The sequence below is a fragment of the Neomonachus schauinslandi genome, chromosome 7, assembly GCF_002201575.2.
Source record: "Neomonachus schauinslandi chromosome 7, ASM220157v2, whole genome shotgun sequence".
Classification (NCBI taxonomy): Eukaryota; Metazoa; Chordata; class Mammalia; order Carnivora; family Phocidae; genus Neomonachus; species Neomonachus schauinslandi.
In genome coordinates, this window is record NC_058409.1 from 9,595,259 (window position 1) to 9,611,905 (window position 16,647).

Sequence of the window (16,647 nt, forward strand, 5' to 3'; positions counted from 1 at the left end):
AAACCCCTCCCTCTCCTTTCCATGTATAGAGAAAAGAACTTCATTTTTGAGGGTATTAGATCAAATACTCTCAAGTCTTTTTTCTTTCTATCCATAAGGCAATTATTGTAAGAAAGGGAGGAAAACTAAATTGATAACAGATGTGGAGTGTGTGTACTCCCTCGTGTGTTTGAGGGAGATGAAGAATGGCAGTAATTTATTTCCGACTTTCAAAAAATACCAGTCTTAGGAGTTTATTTGGTGCCTGAGAGCCTCTCAGCAAATATTTCTCTGAGCCTTAAATAAGTTTGCCATCCACAAAAGCTATTTTTTCACAAACCCTGATGTTATTGGAAGGATATTTTAAAATACCCATCCTCTCATGAAACACATGTACTTGGAGTAGGAAAAAAAATAAATGTAGCAAAACAAAATGTTTTTCTTTGTGCTTTCCTTTAAGAGTAGCCCTGGAAAAACTTTTTGAAACTGCGTGCTGGTTGGGCCTTGAAGACTGTCTTCAGCTGTCAAGAGAACTCTTCAAAAACTGGGCGAACCATCCAGAGAATGAGTAAGACTCATATTGGATTGCCCTTGGTTCTGTCCTGTTTCAACACCAATAATTTCTCTCCCTTTTCGATGTTCTCATTCTGGGAGTGATTGTTTTGTTTTTGCTTGGGTAGTCTGTCTCCTATTTTTTTCAAATACCCCTCCCCTTTTTTTTTCTTTTGCATTGTCTACCGTAGGTCTGGGTATGACAGTGGATTCGAATTTATGCAGTGTGTTGTCACCCTGGGCCGCTAATTGTCAGCGTGTCCCCTAATAAGCACTTGTGTGTATCTTTTTTTTTTTTTTAAGATTTTATTTATTTATTTGAGAGAGAGAATGAGAGAGAGAGAGAGCACGAGATGGGGGAGGGTCAGAGAGAGAAGCAGACTCCCTGCTGATCAGGGAGCCCAAGGCAGGGCTTGATCCTGGGACTCCTGGATCATGACCTGAGCTGAAGGCAGTCGCCCAACCAACTGAGTTACCCAGGCACCCCATTTGTGCGTACCTTGAGTCTTATTTCGGTTGTTCCTCGATGGTTTATTATTGTGATTTATATATAAGTGTGTCCAAGGAGCTCATTCTCTATGAGTTTGCATTCCCTCTGAGAGCTGAGACGAAGACTGTTATTTCTGGTTTTACTGTGTTATGTCTAATGCATCACCTCAGGTGGACTCTCAAGAAATGTGATCATAAGAGTTGAGATAAGGAGCACCTGGCTGGCTCGCTCGGTAGAGCATCTGACTCTTGATCTCGGGGTCGTGAGTTCAAGCCCCACATTGGGTGTGGAGATTACTTTAAAATATATGTATGTGTGTATATATATATATATATATATATATATATATATATATATGAGCCCAAGCTGAATTATCAGTGTATGTTGATTGAACTATTATAATTTCCTTCTTTCTTATAACTCCTTAGTTTCTAAATGAATCTGATGTTCTTGTCTCACGATATTAATGCTAATGACAGTTTCCACAGTTGGCTTTCTCGATCCCTACTTTTGATCATTACATCTGAGACCTCAACATTTTTTTCTAGGTACATCCTTCTAAAAATATAAAATCTAAATAAACATATCACGTAACTACTATGAGAAATATCACTGCATGTTCTACCTTACAGAATACCTTCTCCGATTAAAAGTGTAATTTTATGTTATGGCATCGCCTTGGGAAGTGAGGAAGAATGGGACTTTCTGTTAAATATGTACGCTAATAAAACAAAGGAAGAAGAAAGGATTCAACTCGCTTATGCGATGAGCTGCAGTAAAGACCCATGGATACTTAACAGGTGATTACGGTCAACTTATCTTCGGAGTTCCTGGCGGAGGAATGCAATTAATAGACCAAAGGGAGAAAAATAGAACATGTGCTACTATAGGAACTCAAAGAATACCTGTTTGTGCCCTCCTGACTTAGCACCATATGGGATTTTAAGTCCACTTGTTGAAATTTGCTCTTTCTATTGGATAATGTTTGTGCATTTATTTTCTGCAAATGCATTTTTGCAGATATATGGAGTACGCCATTACTGCATCTCCTTTTGCTTTTAATGAAACAAATATCATTGAGGTTGTGGCAGCATCTGAAGTGGGCCGGTACATCGCAAAGGACTTTCTAGTCAACAACTGGCAAGCTGTGAGTGAAAGGTAAGAAGGGAATGCAAGGTTGGTCATTGGTTTGGTGCTAGATGTTCAACCTCAGTCTGACTAGGTTACAAAAGTCCTTTGCACGGACCAGAGAAGTGATGATTTTTCTTGCGTTTAGTCTCATTTGTGGAAGAGAAGGTCACTTACCCTCAGTTTTGGCTTTCTGTATGAAAATGGGTTTGCCTGGGATTATACCTACCTGTCTCCCGGCTTTGCCCACTAAGTTTGTCATCAGAGACATAGAGTAGAACAAGTCATGTTTTTTTTTTTTTTTTTGGTGTGAGTACACACCAACCATTCACTTATTTTGGGAGGTAGACCACTATATTACAAGAAACAATGTTCGTGACTATGTCAGTCTGGCTGTTGCTTGTGTCTTATTTGTCAGATTCCCTTTACGTATCTGGTTTCCATATTCTCGAACTTTCCATATTTCTTACCTTTTAAGATTAAATCTGCTTCCTTCATACCCCCTGTTGGGTAAAATGTACACTGACATGCAAAAATCAGACAGCATGCCCTTGATGGTTCGTCTTTCTAGCACGTGACTTAATCATACATTCCTGAAAGCCTAGAATAATGCATCCTACACGTACTCACATCTGCTAGAGTTAGCAGATACTTAGCAGATCCAAACACCTGTAAAGCTGGAAGGTACCTTTCATAAATAAGTTTATTCTTTTGGAACAGAAAGTATATTTAGAATATAAATGTTTAAGAATGTGAATATAGGGGGTTCCTGGGTGGCTCAGTCAATTAAGCATCCGACTCTTGGTTTTGGCTCAGGACATGATCTCAGTGTCGTGAGATCAAGCCCTGCATTGCTGAGCGTGGAGCCTGCTTAAGATTCTCTCTCTCTCCCTCTCTCTCTCCATGCACTGCAGCACCCCCATTTCTAAAAAAAAAAATATGAATATGGCTCTCTTACAAAACAAAATCCTGCAAAGTTTTTCTTTTGTAAATGTTTATTGAACTCCTTTAAACACCAAAAAAAATGTGCTTTTAAATCAGAAATTTACAACATGTAGCTAACAGCTTGTTTGCATAGTACCATTTTCCTGGCTCATCGCAGAACACACTTACTGAGAAAATTGACCTTATGTCCACTGTTAAATTATCTATCATTCTAAGTTCATTGCTTCTGGCAGCCTTATGAATTCCTTAAATCTCCTCGGATTCCAAAGACCTTGGGGGTAAATGATGTCTTCCATTTTTGCTTAAGTCGTTAAAGATAATGCCCCCCTTCCTAGGTCCCACTGGGAACTGGGGAGCTGGGATTGAAATGAAAATTATTGACATTGGTCCCCTTGGTCCCTGAGGTTTCAGAGATTCCAGCCACACAGGGTTGTCTCTTTGTTTCTGTTCTCTCTCCCTGGAGTTTGACACAGAAGCCCCGTCCCTGCGTACCCCCTCTAGGTCTGGCTCTGCCTGGCCCATGAGGCTGCCTGTCCTTCTGCTGCTGTGGTTCGTAATGCCCACGGGCATTCACTTCAGCTATTGTTCTTGACTGTTTCCTACGGAACAATTGAGGAGCAGTTGTGGAATTAAAACGCTGAGAGCACAGCTCCTTTAAGAACTGTGTGATGATTTGCCGGAGGGCCCAACGGTGATCTCCTCTGTTCCTTCCTATGCACTGCTGGGCTCTGAGGAAGACAGAGCTTCACGATTTTGAGCCAGGCTTAGTGTTTAGCTGTGCCTGGCACCTGGTACGTCATACTTACTGTCGTTGTGGCTCAAAGTGACATGGTGAGCCCAGGCACAACATTAGAAATCTCCTAGAGTGGTTCAGTAACCTCAAGGCTCTCAAGCCCACCTACCTCCTTAAAAATCAGAATCCACCAAAGTAGGGCAGGAAATCTGCACCTTTCACCAGCTCCCGGGGTGATGCTGGTATGGTTTAACATGAAACCAGCTGACCCCTGATTAAAAAAATCATCTAAGGCTGCACTGCTTAATATGATAGCCACCGGTTAATCCGTGGATCTTTAAATTTAAATTTGAATTGACTAAAATTAAAGAAAATTTAAAATCCAGCTCCACCATTGCACGAGTCCTGTTGTAAGAGCACGAAGTGACCAACAGCTACCATGCTGGACCGCTCAGGTACAGAACATGGCCATCACTGCCGAGTTCAGCTGGACAGTGTGCTCCCAGGGGTAAACCCGCCCCTTGGTTCATTTTTCATCCCCTTTTCCTCTACCACACACAGCACATGTGCTGAGAGAACCCCCCAAAATGGCTTTGAGCAACTCATGGGAAAGATCGCTCTCAATTTGACTTGGAGTGTGTTTTAACTTTTATTCCTCAGAAGAACTGTTTTTTTCTGTGTTTAGAGAACAGGAACACGTTGGCAACACTCTCGGGAAAGTCCATCGTGTGGCGGTTTATTTACATCTGATTTTAACCAAAGGGCCGAGAAGTGATGGTGGCAATTTATTTCAATGATGTGTGTACTATATTAAATGGATGGAATTCCCCACTTTTTTTTTTTTTAACTCTAAATGTGTCTTTTGAACTCAAGAAGCTCCTAGAATTATAGGACACCTCACTGGCTCAGTAGATTAAGTGTCTGCCTTCAGCTCAGGTCATGATCTCGGGGTCCTGGGATCGAGTCCCGCATCGGGCTCCCTGAGTGCTCAGTGGGGAGTCTGCTTCTCCTTCTCCTTTTGCCCCTCCTCCCCACTCATGCTCTGTCTCTCTCTCTCTCTCAAATAAATAAATAAAAATCTTAAAAAATAAAGAAGCTCCTAGAACTGTAAATGTATGAATTTTTAACCATGGCTTGAATATTTTAATCCCTTATCAACAAGATGTCGTGCTCATAAAATAGATGCCTATTTATCGCAAATTCATCTCAGTTCACTCCTCTCTCACATTCTGCTACAAAAAGTCTTTCAGACTCAAATAGGTTTGCTTTCTACAACTAATACATTTTTAAATTTACTCTTTATTCATTTATTTAATAGTAATTTTAATATTGATCAGTCTTGCTGAATTGTGCAAATGATTCTGTTTGAATGAACAGTGATAGTATTTATAGATTGTTAGAAGGAAATAAAAGTGCAAGTTAATAATCAAAATGTTATACACCCTAAAAATGGCTCAAAAATGCTTACTTAATTCTTTGTACATCAGAACATTTAAGTCATTACTTAAACAGTTATATTTAACATGAAGACTAACATGTTACCAGTCTTCATATAATAATAAAGACAACATAAAGGATCAATGCACAAATGCCTCTGACAAATTAAATTTTACATTAATTATGTGAAAAAGACTTATTCTGAACTTCCTGAAATGTGACTGATTCCTAGCAAGTTAGTTGCGAAATTCGTGTTTCTCCAGTATGTTTCACTGAGCATTGTTCATGGAATACGAAAGACAGTAGCCTGATCAGTTTGGGAACCATCTGTGTTAACCTCCACTTTTGCAAATTCACAGTATATGCTAGCATCGTAAAGACCCCACGAAGCCCCACAGAAGGACATCTAGAGTTTTCCGTACCTTTTTCCTACATCTTACAGCCATAATCCTGCTACTCACTGTCTATGTCATGTAAACAGAATGTCATTTTGCCAGGAGATCAGTTGTTCTGGGAGAGAAACAGACGAGAAACGGAATTCTCCAACACTCCCCTCTGGAATGCAACTAGAACAACTGTTTATTGTTTGCCTGTTAGTTGACATGTTGGCCTTGGTTTCCTCTTATATAAAATGAAAGGTATCCTATTTGATCAATTCCAAGGTTCTTTCTTGTAATAAACAGTTATCATCTTGCCATGCCAAGGTCCAGTTAGTTTAAGCTCTTGTCAGGGATATAAGGTGATGAGGACGTGCTACCTGAGAAACGCTGTAGAGGAGAGCCAGAGAAGGTTTGGGGACCGAAAGAGAAGAATGGGATTTAAGTGGGATTTGAACAAACAGTGGGAAAAAAATGACCTTCTGCATGGACCAGAGGATGCCAGCAAATGCCCGGGGGCAGGACTGAGCATCTGACTTGGGACCGGTCACAGTAGGTGGCTGGAACTCGGGGCTCTGGAACAGAGGAGATGGGGCTGGTCCAGTGTTAGAGCTGAGGGCTCTGGCCAGCAACAGTTCAGGCCCCATGTACTTCCCAGGAAGCCTGATCTGAAACTGTATTTGGGAATACTGTCTTGAGGCAAATAACTTCAGTTTGGTCCTGCCCCTCACTCCCATGTTTGGAGCATTGCACTGGTTGCTGTGGGGTATTTAAGTCCATTGTTGGGCCAAAGATGATCTTTTGAGTCCCAATCCCAGTGAGGAAACCTCCACTGACCATAAAGACATCTTGCAGGTTAGGGAAAGATGCGTCTGGCCCCACAGCTGTGGATGGGTCTCATGGAAGAATGTGTGTATAGAGATGAAGCAGTAGGACTTGTATGAGTTGTTACTTAGGCAGTAGAAATGGGGTTTCTGCCATGTCATCCTGGTCAGGTGCTTTTGGCTTTTCTTTTTTTTCAAGATTTTATTTATTTACTTGTCAGAGAGTGTACAAGCAGGGGGCGTGGCAGGCAAAGGGAGAAGCGGGCTCCCCACTGAGCAGGGAGCCCGATGTGGGGCTTGATCCCAGGACCCCGCGATCATGACTGAGCTGAAGGCAGATGCCCACCCTACTGAGCCACCTGGGTGTCCCCTGCTTTTGGCTTTCTTAAAACCATGTAGGCTTCACAGCCTCCAGGAAAACCCTAGTTTTATTTGAATATAGAATACAAAGTATGCTCAGTTTCCTGACCTACAATGAATCTTACCCCCTTCTTTTTCACCAAAGCCTTGATTTCTTCCTCAAATGTTGTTACGCTGGCTAAGCATGAAAGCTTGCACACACTCCCGCTTCCTCTCTGTTGGGTTTCATGATGGGGAGCACACAGCTGAACAGAGAAATAGAAGCACAAACAAACGGAGAACAGTCAGGTGTTACGGAGAGGTTCTTTTACCTTGGAGTATCATACCAACATTAACTCCTGCAATTTTTAATTTCAAGTATACGTTTTTAAAGCAAGTCAATCGTGTGTATTAACTATCTACCATCGATAGAACAGAATGGTAGTTGAACCCTTTCTTGTTGGGTCCAAAACATTAACCCTATTTTAATTTTCTTTCTTCTTTAATGCATCCCAAAGTCTTTATTTACCTTTTTAACCACAGCAAGGCTTCGGGCAGGTATGTATCTGTTGTTTTTCCATAACAGTGTTTCATGGTTTTTTTTCTGGATGATCCTTGTTGGACATTCAAGGACTCGAAACTAGAGGGGAAGTTTCAATCATGGTGCCTGTTTGAGGGCGAGAAAGTGGAGCCAGAGTACTTAGCCCTTTGGTAATCACCAACATGTGGAGAATCTTCAAAGACATGGATCCTCTCTCCAAAAAGCATATGCAAATACAAAATTTTAAATAAGCTTTCAGGGTAGGTTAGGCAGAGTTTCTGAAACTGATCCCATATTAATTACTGTTTTTTAAGGAGCATAATTTGCATATTTACTTACCCCTTTTAAGTTGTCTTAATTTGAGGTACATGACATCTGTTTTAACCACCTCATTTAAAAAGATAAAAATGGTTGCGGTTTTTAAGAAGCGCTTTTTATATTTAAGTAAAGCTTTCAGAACTATGTGGACACAAATTGATATTTGCCTATGAATATTTCCTTAGTGCTGATAAGATTTTCTATATAATAGATTTCCTATTAAATGATGAAGCTAAACTAGTTCATACATGTTTTTGCATAGATCTGGGACGTAGGAATCAAGAGGGGCTGTGCACTTGGCATCTACCTGCTCTATAAAATACAGCTTTATCTTGCAAAACATTTTCCACCTCTGATTAGCATCTTGTTGCTTTGTAGGTACGGAACACAATCGCTGGTTACTCTCATGTATATAATAGGGAGAACCATAAGTACAGACTTGCAGATCACAGAGGTAAGTACTTTAGATATCCTGAATTATAATGATAATTTAGAAGCCATTTTTCATGTAATTTGGAGCTGCTAAAATTGCAAATGACAGGCTTATTGGAATAACTATATTCCGTGCCTCCGTTGGGGTTATTTTCACTGTGTGCAAGAAATGGCTTTCGATTCCATCTTGCTCCTGAAATAGAGACCATTCTTGCTGGTAGAGACCATCCTTGTTCACCTCGCTTGACTGCAGTGCCCTCTGGCTAGGACTCTCGGCCCTCAGTCCTTGCCCCACTGTCAAAGCTTCAGGAACTCATCAAGTGATGAGAAGACATTTTTACTCTTTTCATTATAACCTGGCCCCTGCCGGCCTCTCTGGCTTCAGTTTTTGCCTGCCTCACCGCCGAGTGTAGGAGACGCTCCCCAACACTTTGCCTCCAGTGATGCCGTACCGTTTACAGATTTTCTTTAATTATCATGTTGCTTCACATTTTCCAGATTTTGGAAACGCCCTACCTTCCGATTTGGGTGGCTTCACCCTGCCTGTCCTTGGCTGGATGATTCCTAGTTATCCTTTAAGACCCTGCTCCAACCACCTAGTCTAGGAATTTTTTAATTAACTGATTTACACCCTCTCCTCCTGCACGCTCTTCAGTTATCCTCTGAATACCTGTATCATAGCGCTAACCACCTTATACTATAATTGGTGTATAAATGGGTCTGCTCCCTGAGGCTCTACGGAGCTCCCTGAGGAGGGAGACCACATTTTCGTCAGACCTGTATTCTAGAACCTAGAAGAGGCCTGGCTACTTTTCTTTTTTTAAGATTATATTTTTAAAGTAATCTCTCCACGCAGAGTGGGGTTCGAACTCACAAACCCGAGATCAAGAGTCGCACGCTCTACCCACTGAACGTGCCAGGTGACCCGGAGCTTGCCGTTTCTAGGCTCTGCTTCCTCCTCGGCTGAATTAATTACTGTTTTTTAAGTAATTAATTTGTGCTCAGGCATTTTTTTCCAAAAATATTTACTGAACTCAATTGAGATGAAATTGATGGACAATTAAGGCAGGCTTTCTCCACAGGAGGCAAACGTAGCCCCAGGCTTCTGTTGTCCGTAGCCCTCTCAGTTGTAGGAGGAGGAGTCCTTGCTCACCCAACTTCAAGTTCCAGCTCCACGGAAGGACTCTGGTTGGTCCTACCTGGGTCCACATGCCCCAGTGACTGTGGACCGGTGTGTGTGTCGGGGCGGGGGGGGTGTGTGAAATACTCCAGTGGCTCAGCCTGGGTCATGTGCCGGCATTTGGAGCCAGCCCCACCCAAACCACAGGCACTGGGTTAGCGGAGGAGTAGTTCTGGAAAGAAAAGGGGATCCTGTATCCAGAAAGTAAACTAAGGGGCCAAAGCAAATATCTATCAAACACACCCCCCCACACACACATACTAAAACAAGGGTAATATATGAATACAACCTCTACACACCTAGAGCATAGGTAAAATTAGAAAGATTTACGATACCAAACACCGCAAAGAGGTAAGGCAACTGGAACTCTCTTTTTCTGCCAGCGAGAAGGTAACATGTACAACTCCTCTGGAAAACAGGCGGTCTTTTAAAATGTTACTTAGACACGTGTGACCTAGCAGTTCCATCCTTAGGTTTTTACTCAGGAGGAATTAAAACCCATATCCACACAAAGACTTGTTACATAAATGTTCATGGCAGCATTATTCACGTTAGCCAAGCACTGGAAACCATCCACACATCCATCAGTAGGTGACTAGATAGGGAAAATGTAATATATCCACACCAGGGAATACTATCCTGCAATTAAAAAAAAAAAAAGAATAAGTTTGTGTAACAACATGGATACATCTCAAGATGATTATGCTGAGTTAGAAACAAAAAAAACCAGACACATTCTGGGAAATGCAAATATAATCTCTCGTGACAAAAGGCAGATCAGTGGTTGCCTGGGATGGAGGGAGAGCTCCATTGCAGAGCGCCTGAAGGAATATGTGGGTGACGGAAATGTACTTTACTGTAGCTAGATCCTAGCTCTGTGTTTTACGGGCATATAAAATGAGCAGCACTCACTTGTCACACTTCAAGTGAATACGGTTTCTTGTCCATCAATTTCATCTCAGTTGAGTTCAGTAAATATTTTTTGAAAAAAATGCCTGAGCACAAATTAAACACTGTGGCCCGGAACTATATTAGTATGAACAGAAAGGGCCTGTATAAATAAGGAAGGAAAAGCAATCACTTCTTGGCCTTTTGGCTGAGATCAAGGGTAGTGTCTGTTCTTATCAGGTTAATATCTCATACATCCTCTATCCAAGGATAAGATATTAAGGGGATTTATGGAGCAGGAAGCTCCATCCACTCCACACATCGACCTGGTTTAAAGAAAAAAAAAAAAGAAGGAAGGAAAATCAGCTCCCCTGCCCCAGCAAATAAACCAATAAATATATAGGTCATAAAGGCCTGAAGTTTGATTGTGAGCCAAAAGAGAGAGTAAGAGAGAGAGAGAGAGAGAAGCAGTCAGCTATGTAGTTGTTATTATGAGAGAGGAAGAATCACGAATTCCTGAAGGACTTCTCTATGTGTGAGTTTTGGCCTGCCTGAGGCTGAGCTGCCAGGACCTGACTTATCAGGGGTTCCCTGGACAGGAGAGGGAGGGGCACCCAGGCATGCTGGAAGGAAGGCTCCAGAATGAAGGCCGAGTTTGTGTTGGCAACGAAGGGCCTCCGTTCTTCTTTGTGTCTAGAGAACCCAGGGAAGTTTTGTTTGCCGTTTCATGAATGAATGAAGTGCCCATAAATTTAGCAGTCCTCGGAGTTCCAAAACTCTAGAGTCACTGACAGTTTTTTTTTTAAAAAAAAAACAACAAAAATACTTTCAGCTGTGGTGAAATTTTTGCCATTTTGAAAACAAGTAAATTAGCTGCTGTGAATGTCCTTGTCAAAAATGTAGTAATCATTTATAGATTATAGTCCTGCTGTCATCTCTCTGTTCACGGGATCATACTGAAAATATGGTCTGGTCTTCGTATGGCACCCAGCGGGAGCCTGGCCTCACGCTCCCAGCATGCATGGAGCCCCACCGACAATCCCACAGACCCCTACTCGCCTCCCACACACTGCATGTGGTACTGGGTTCTGGGCAGCTGTGGGAGAGGGCAGGAGTTTTGTTCGTGGTTCCTTAGCCTACGTTTTGCTCAAAACTTACTTTTTGGGCACCTGGGTGGCTCCGTCGGTGAAGCATCTGCCTTCGGCTCAGGTCATGACCCCAGGGTCCTGGGATCGAGCCCCGCATCGGGCTCCCTGCTCAGCGGGGAGTCTGCTTCTCCTCTACCCTTCCCCCCCCCCCAGCTCATGATCTTACTCTCTCTCAAATAAATAAAACCTTAAAATAAAAAGAAACTTACTTTTCTTTTCATGGTAATTAGGCTGGATGGCCCCATCACTCAATTTCAAGTACATTAGGTGTAAGTGACATTTTGTGAGCCGCCATAGATACGTTGTCATCTCAAATGTTCCAAATTGAAATCCAGGAAAACAGTATGGAGGTTCCTCAAAAAGTTAAATATAGAACTACCCTATAATCCACCGATTGCACCTCTAGGTGTTTACCCAAAGGATACAAAAATACAGATTCTAAGGGGTACACGCACTCCGCTGTTTATAGTGGCATTATCAACAAAAGCCAAACTATGGAAAGAGCCCAAATGTCCATCGACCGATGAATGGATAAAGAAGACGTGGTCTCTATAGATACACAATGGAATATAACTCAGCCATCAAAAAGAATGAACATGCAACAATATGGTTGGAGCTAGAGGGTGTTAGGCTAAGCAAAATAAGTCAGAGAAGGACAAATATCATATGATTTCACTCATATGTGGAATTTAAGAAAGAAAACAGATGAACATACGGCAAGGGAAAAAAAAAGAGAGAGGGAAGTAAACCATGAGAGACTCTTAACGATAGAGAACAAACAGGGTTGATGGAAGGAGGTGGGTGGGTGGGGGATGGGCTAGATGGGGGATGGACATTAAGGAGGACACTTGTTATGATGAGCACCGGGTGTTGTATGTAAGTGATGAATCACTAAATTCTACTCCCGAAACCAGTATTATACTATGTGGTAACTAACTAGAATTGAAATAAAAATCTGGAAGAAAAAATAAGTTCTAATCCAGTGACACAGAAATAGACCTTTTGGAATATGACTTATTAGTTCACTGGGGTCTGGCTTAGGCATAATATTGCGGCAGATGTTCCCATAGCTAAAGGCTTGAGCTGACTCAGTGAAGGAATCTAGTCAGGGGATAAGCCTACTCTCTAAATAGTCTTAAATAAAGGATAACACTTGTAAGGGTCCAGATGTTAGGGGCCAGTTTTGAGCCTTGGGAGTTGCAGCGTTTCTTCTGAGATAAGAGAAGTTCTCCCTGTGTGTCTGTCCACACATCTGGTGTAATACCCAGTATGCATTCGGTGAGTCGTTACTGAGCACCTGCCCTGTGCTCCGGGGCATAGAGCAGGGAATCAAATAGATGAAGCTCCCCCTTCACGGGACTTCTGGTCTCCACCTAATTCTTCAGGGTAGGTGTAGTCTTCATCACCTGTTCTCAAGCAGGGTCTCCCCAGGAACACACAGTCCGCGCGAGCGCACCTTCCTACCCACTCTGGCCGCCACGTGCGCTCCATTTGCAAAATCCATTTGCTCCTCCACATGAACTTGCCTTATTCTGTCTCACGACCCATCCTCCCTTGGTGCTTGCAGCTGCAGCAGTTTTTTGGCAACATGTTGGAAGAGCAGCAGAGGCTCACAGTCCACGCCAAATTACAGACAATAAAGAAGAAAAATCTGGAAAACAAAACACGCAACGCGAGGATGGCGGCATGGCTATGGAGGAACACGTAACCAGCACCCCTCCTGGCTGCTAGAATGGATTTCACTCACACTTTTGTCTCCCAGGGCCTCGTGAGTCTGCAAAACCACATGTGTTGTTATTTGTATGTCAGTCACATTTGCTCCTCAGGGTCCTTCCTGTTCTTCCTGGGCTGTCCTGTTTGGCCCCGAGGCTAGTGATTCCCCAGGATGTTGCCAACCCAGGGGAAGATTTCGCTTTCCTGATGGGCCGTGAAGCCACAGAATTTACTCGGGGTGCCTTGTAAAAACAAATTTACCTTAGAAAGCCTTGCTTATTCTGTTGTGAAAGCCAGAGGAATATTGGATCATTGGCCAACTGAGCACATTCTTCTCTGAGGGAAAACACAGACTTGCAATACTCTGGATTTTATGTAGTTCAATATTTAAAAGCGTCATGAGCAAATAACACAACAGTGTAAAGAAAGAGAAACCAGAAAAATAATACTCACTAGGACCTAGAGAAGCCAAGGAAACATTTTAAAAAGAAGGAACAGATCATTCTAGGAGCCATGTGAAGTGCCTGAAGGGCCAGACATGGGTCTTCTGTCCATTTCTCTCTTCCCACAGGGCCTATCACATTGTGCCACACATTACAGGCCACTGAAGTTTAGGGCGTCACAAAAAGAGCCAGGATCGCAGGATCCGTGACGTGCCCTTCAGATTGTGGAGGCCAGAAGGACAGGAAGGAATCTTCCTGAAGCCGGAGACTGCATCCCCACCTGTGGGCCGGACACACACTCAGCCCAAGTTTATGAGCAAAAATAAGGATGTCAACAGACAGTAGCCATAAGGGACTGATCTACAGCACAAAGGGAAGTGGTCAAATAAAGAGAAAGAGAACGAAAAGGCTAACCACAGCAGACTCTTTACAGCTCTGCACTCTGGGGACTAAGTCGGAAATGTGGTTTCATTTGACCAAATAGAACCTGCTTATAAGTGGGGACAACTTGAAACGCATTCATCAGTTACAACGTCGGGAATTGGCTTAGTTCTGTTACCCTGGATTAAATCGGGATGGCTAAGGCAAATCATCCCACTCTAGATTTTGTGTGTGTTTGATTTAATTCTGTGTTTTCATCTTGATTTTGTTTTTGTAGAAAGGGGCTAAAACTACAGATCTCCGATCTACCTCAGAGGGATGTAAAGGTTAAGGAAGGCTTTAAATACGTCGTATGAGCTCAAGGCCATGTGATCTAGGGTTTTCTCCCCCTCTCTCTTGTGTAAGTCAATGCAGCCACAAATTAATATGCAAAAAGCCAGAGTTGGCTTTTGCATTCGCTTCACAAGAAGATGCTCCCTGAGTGAGCAGGAGGCCATGGGACGTGGCCCCAAAACCAACCAAAGCGCTGCCTCCTCAGACTTTGACCATGGGTCATAGGTCAGAGAGCTTTTTCTTTAAATTTAGAAATGTACAACTTAAGCAATAAAATATTACCATGTGTTCAAATTCTTCCGTGTGAGGTATTTTCCAGTGTCTTCTAGAACATTCTCTATTTCCTATCATTCCTTCGATCACAGTCTCAGCTTATGATAACCATGCCACACGTCTTCTCTCTTGCTTTTCTCTTCCTCCTCTTCCTCTCCCTCCTGTCTCCCTTGGGCTCCCCTCTTCTTTTCCAGTAACCTCTGCCTGCCTCCTGCCTGGCTGTCCACGTCCCCCTTCCTCAGTCTTGCCACGCTGCTGTGCCCTCGGAGGCTCTGGCCCTGGTCCCCCGGTGTGAGTGACGCCAACACTGCGTGATTCCACCAGAGGAGCACCTAGGCGTGGCTCTCCAGGCCATCTGTTGAAAATCAAAATCCGGTTACATCTTAGCTTCTGTGGTCATTAAACAGCACTGAAAGTGTTTATCAAATGCCCAAATATTTGGTTAAGAGTCCTTCCTCTAAGTAGGAAAAAGAGCTTCGAATAATGTACATTTTTTTTCTTACATGGAGGAAGCCGGTGATCCCAGATAGGCATTACATTTTATTATATCATACTTATACTTAGGATAAAATGGAGTAATTATTGCTTGATTATGGTGATCGCCATAAGTCAGGGAGTGAAACTGAAGCAGATTTGTGTAAATGGTGTAAAAACTTTATTAACCGATGAACCAGCCTATCTATTAGCACACCAACCATAAAACAATTTCTCTGACCCATCCAGTGTACCCAGTCTGACTTATGCTGTTCACCCTAGAAAAAAGTTAACAAGATGGACCACGTGGTCATGCGTCTTTCAGTAATTAGAAATGAAAAGTTTTCCCTCACAGTCTTCTGCCTTTTTCCTGTTCAAACCCACTCAGTGACTTGTCATCACTGAGTCTAAGTGAGAGAACAAATGCTTTGGTCTTGAAGACATGAGATCGTATGTAATTTAGAGTTCTGGGGTCAAGCTGCCCAGCAATTTATTCTGAGGAATGAGGGAAGAAGGAAAAAGAGATGAGATTGAAGAGGGAAGTCTTCTTGATTACTTTTCCTATTTGCTCCAACGGATGTTATTTTGTTTCCATCCAAACTCTAGCAGGATTAATATGTCCAAAGCAAAGCCTTACGTGGGACTTGGGAGTAAATAGAACTGCCTCCCCCACACAGAGAATCAGGAATCAGCATTCGAGACCAGCCAGCTCTTCTCTGGAATCCGGCAACATTCAGCGAAGATATTCTCTACAACACACATATCTAGGAATTGGTTGGGCTTTTCCTCTTCTCCTCCTTTCATAAGCAGGTTGGTCCTTAAGGTGAGAGCAAGGCAAGCCTCTCCACCATGGGGAGCCAAGGGGGAGCTGTGGAGACCTGAAATGGGTGGAAGAGCTTGGGTGAGCAAAGGGGGAGTCTACACCATGGGAAGCAGCTTGGTGCAAGATGGCAGAGCCCAAGGAAGTGAGTAGGATAACCCCACAGTGCAGGGAGGGGCTTATGACATGGAGAGTCAGAGCCCAAACAAGGTAAGAATGGGGAGTTCAAGTCCTAGTGGGGTGAAGAGGACTCCCCCAGGCCAGGGCAGTGACCCAGCATGAGGTATCAGAGCCTGAGGATGGTGAGGAGGGCATCACATGGGGTGGGCGAGAGCAGCAATAGCTTGGTTACCACAGGCGAATGAATCAAATACAAAAATATGCGAATGATAATAGGACCGAGGTTTCTCACCGCTGGAGAAGAGCATAGCAAAAATTCAAAAAGAGAGATCTGGAATGAATCTTTGGTCATTGGATTGGAAACGGAGGTACCGACGTGAACAGTCCTCATAGTATGATAGAGTCATACACAGAGATGTAAATATGTGTAGACGTATCATAATTTCTATGTGAAGAGATATGGATATATAGATATAGATATGGATATAGATATACATGTCAACATCAACCCTACCTTCTCAACTAAGGGGGCCTGCGCGCAGCAACATCCTACTAACAGTGAGCACAGCCCAGATGTTGGCTTCTCCATGGTCTGCTGTATGAACCAGGGCTCCTCAGAGAAATGGCTGATCTCAGGGCTTTGACAGGAAAGGGACAATTGGAGATGGAACATCTTTTTGTACCGAAAGACAAGGACATGCTCAAGGAATGATGGGGACATGTCAAATCCTGATCCTTGCCAAATCGACATCACATGAATCTAATCATGAGGAAATAGC

The 16,647-nt window shown here is 43.0% G+C and overlaps 1 protein-coding gene and 1 pseudogene across 1 annotated transcript in view; both read left to right on the plus strand.

The window, feature by feature from the left end:
• Positions 1-13,025, plus strand: part of LVRN (laeverin) — a 64,933-nt gene extending 51,908 nt beyond the window's left edge. The window contains exons 16-20 of the mRNA XM_021701893.1: positions 440-547; positions 1,654-1,821; positions 2,042-2,179; positions 8,042-8,117; positions 12,879-13,025. Of these exons, the coding sequence (XP_021557568.1) occupies positions 440-547; positions 1,654-1,821; positions 2,042-2,179; positions 8,042-8,117; positions 12,879-13,019 (631 nt within the window). The 3' untranslated portion in view covers positions 13,020-13,025. The remainder of the gene's footprint in view (positions 1-439; positions 548-1,653; positions 1,822-2,041; positions 2,180-8,041; positions 8,118-12,878) is intronic.
• Positions 10,352-10,477, plus strand: LOC123325455 (annotated as a pseudogene).
• Positions 13,026-16,647: the final 3,622 nt, after the last annotated feature.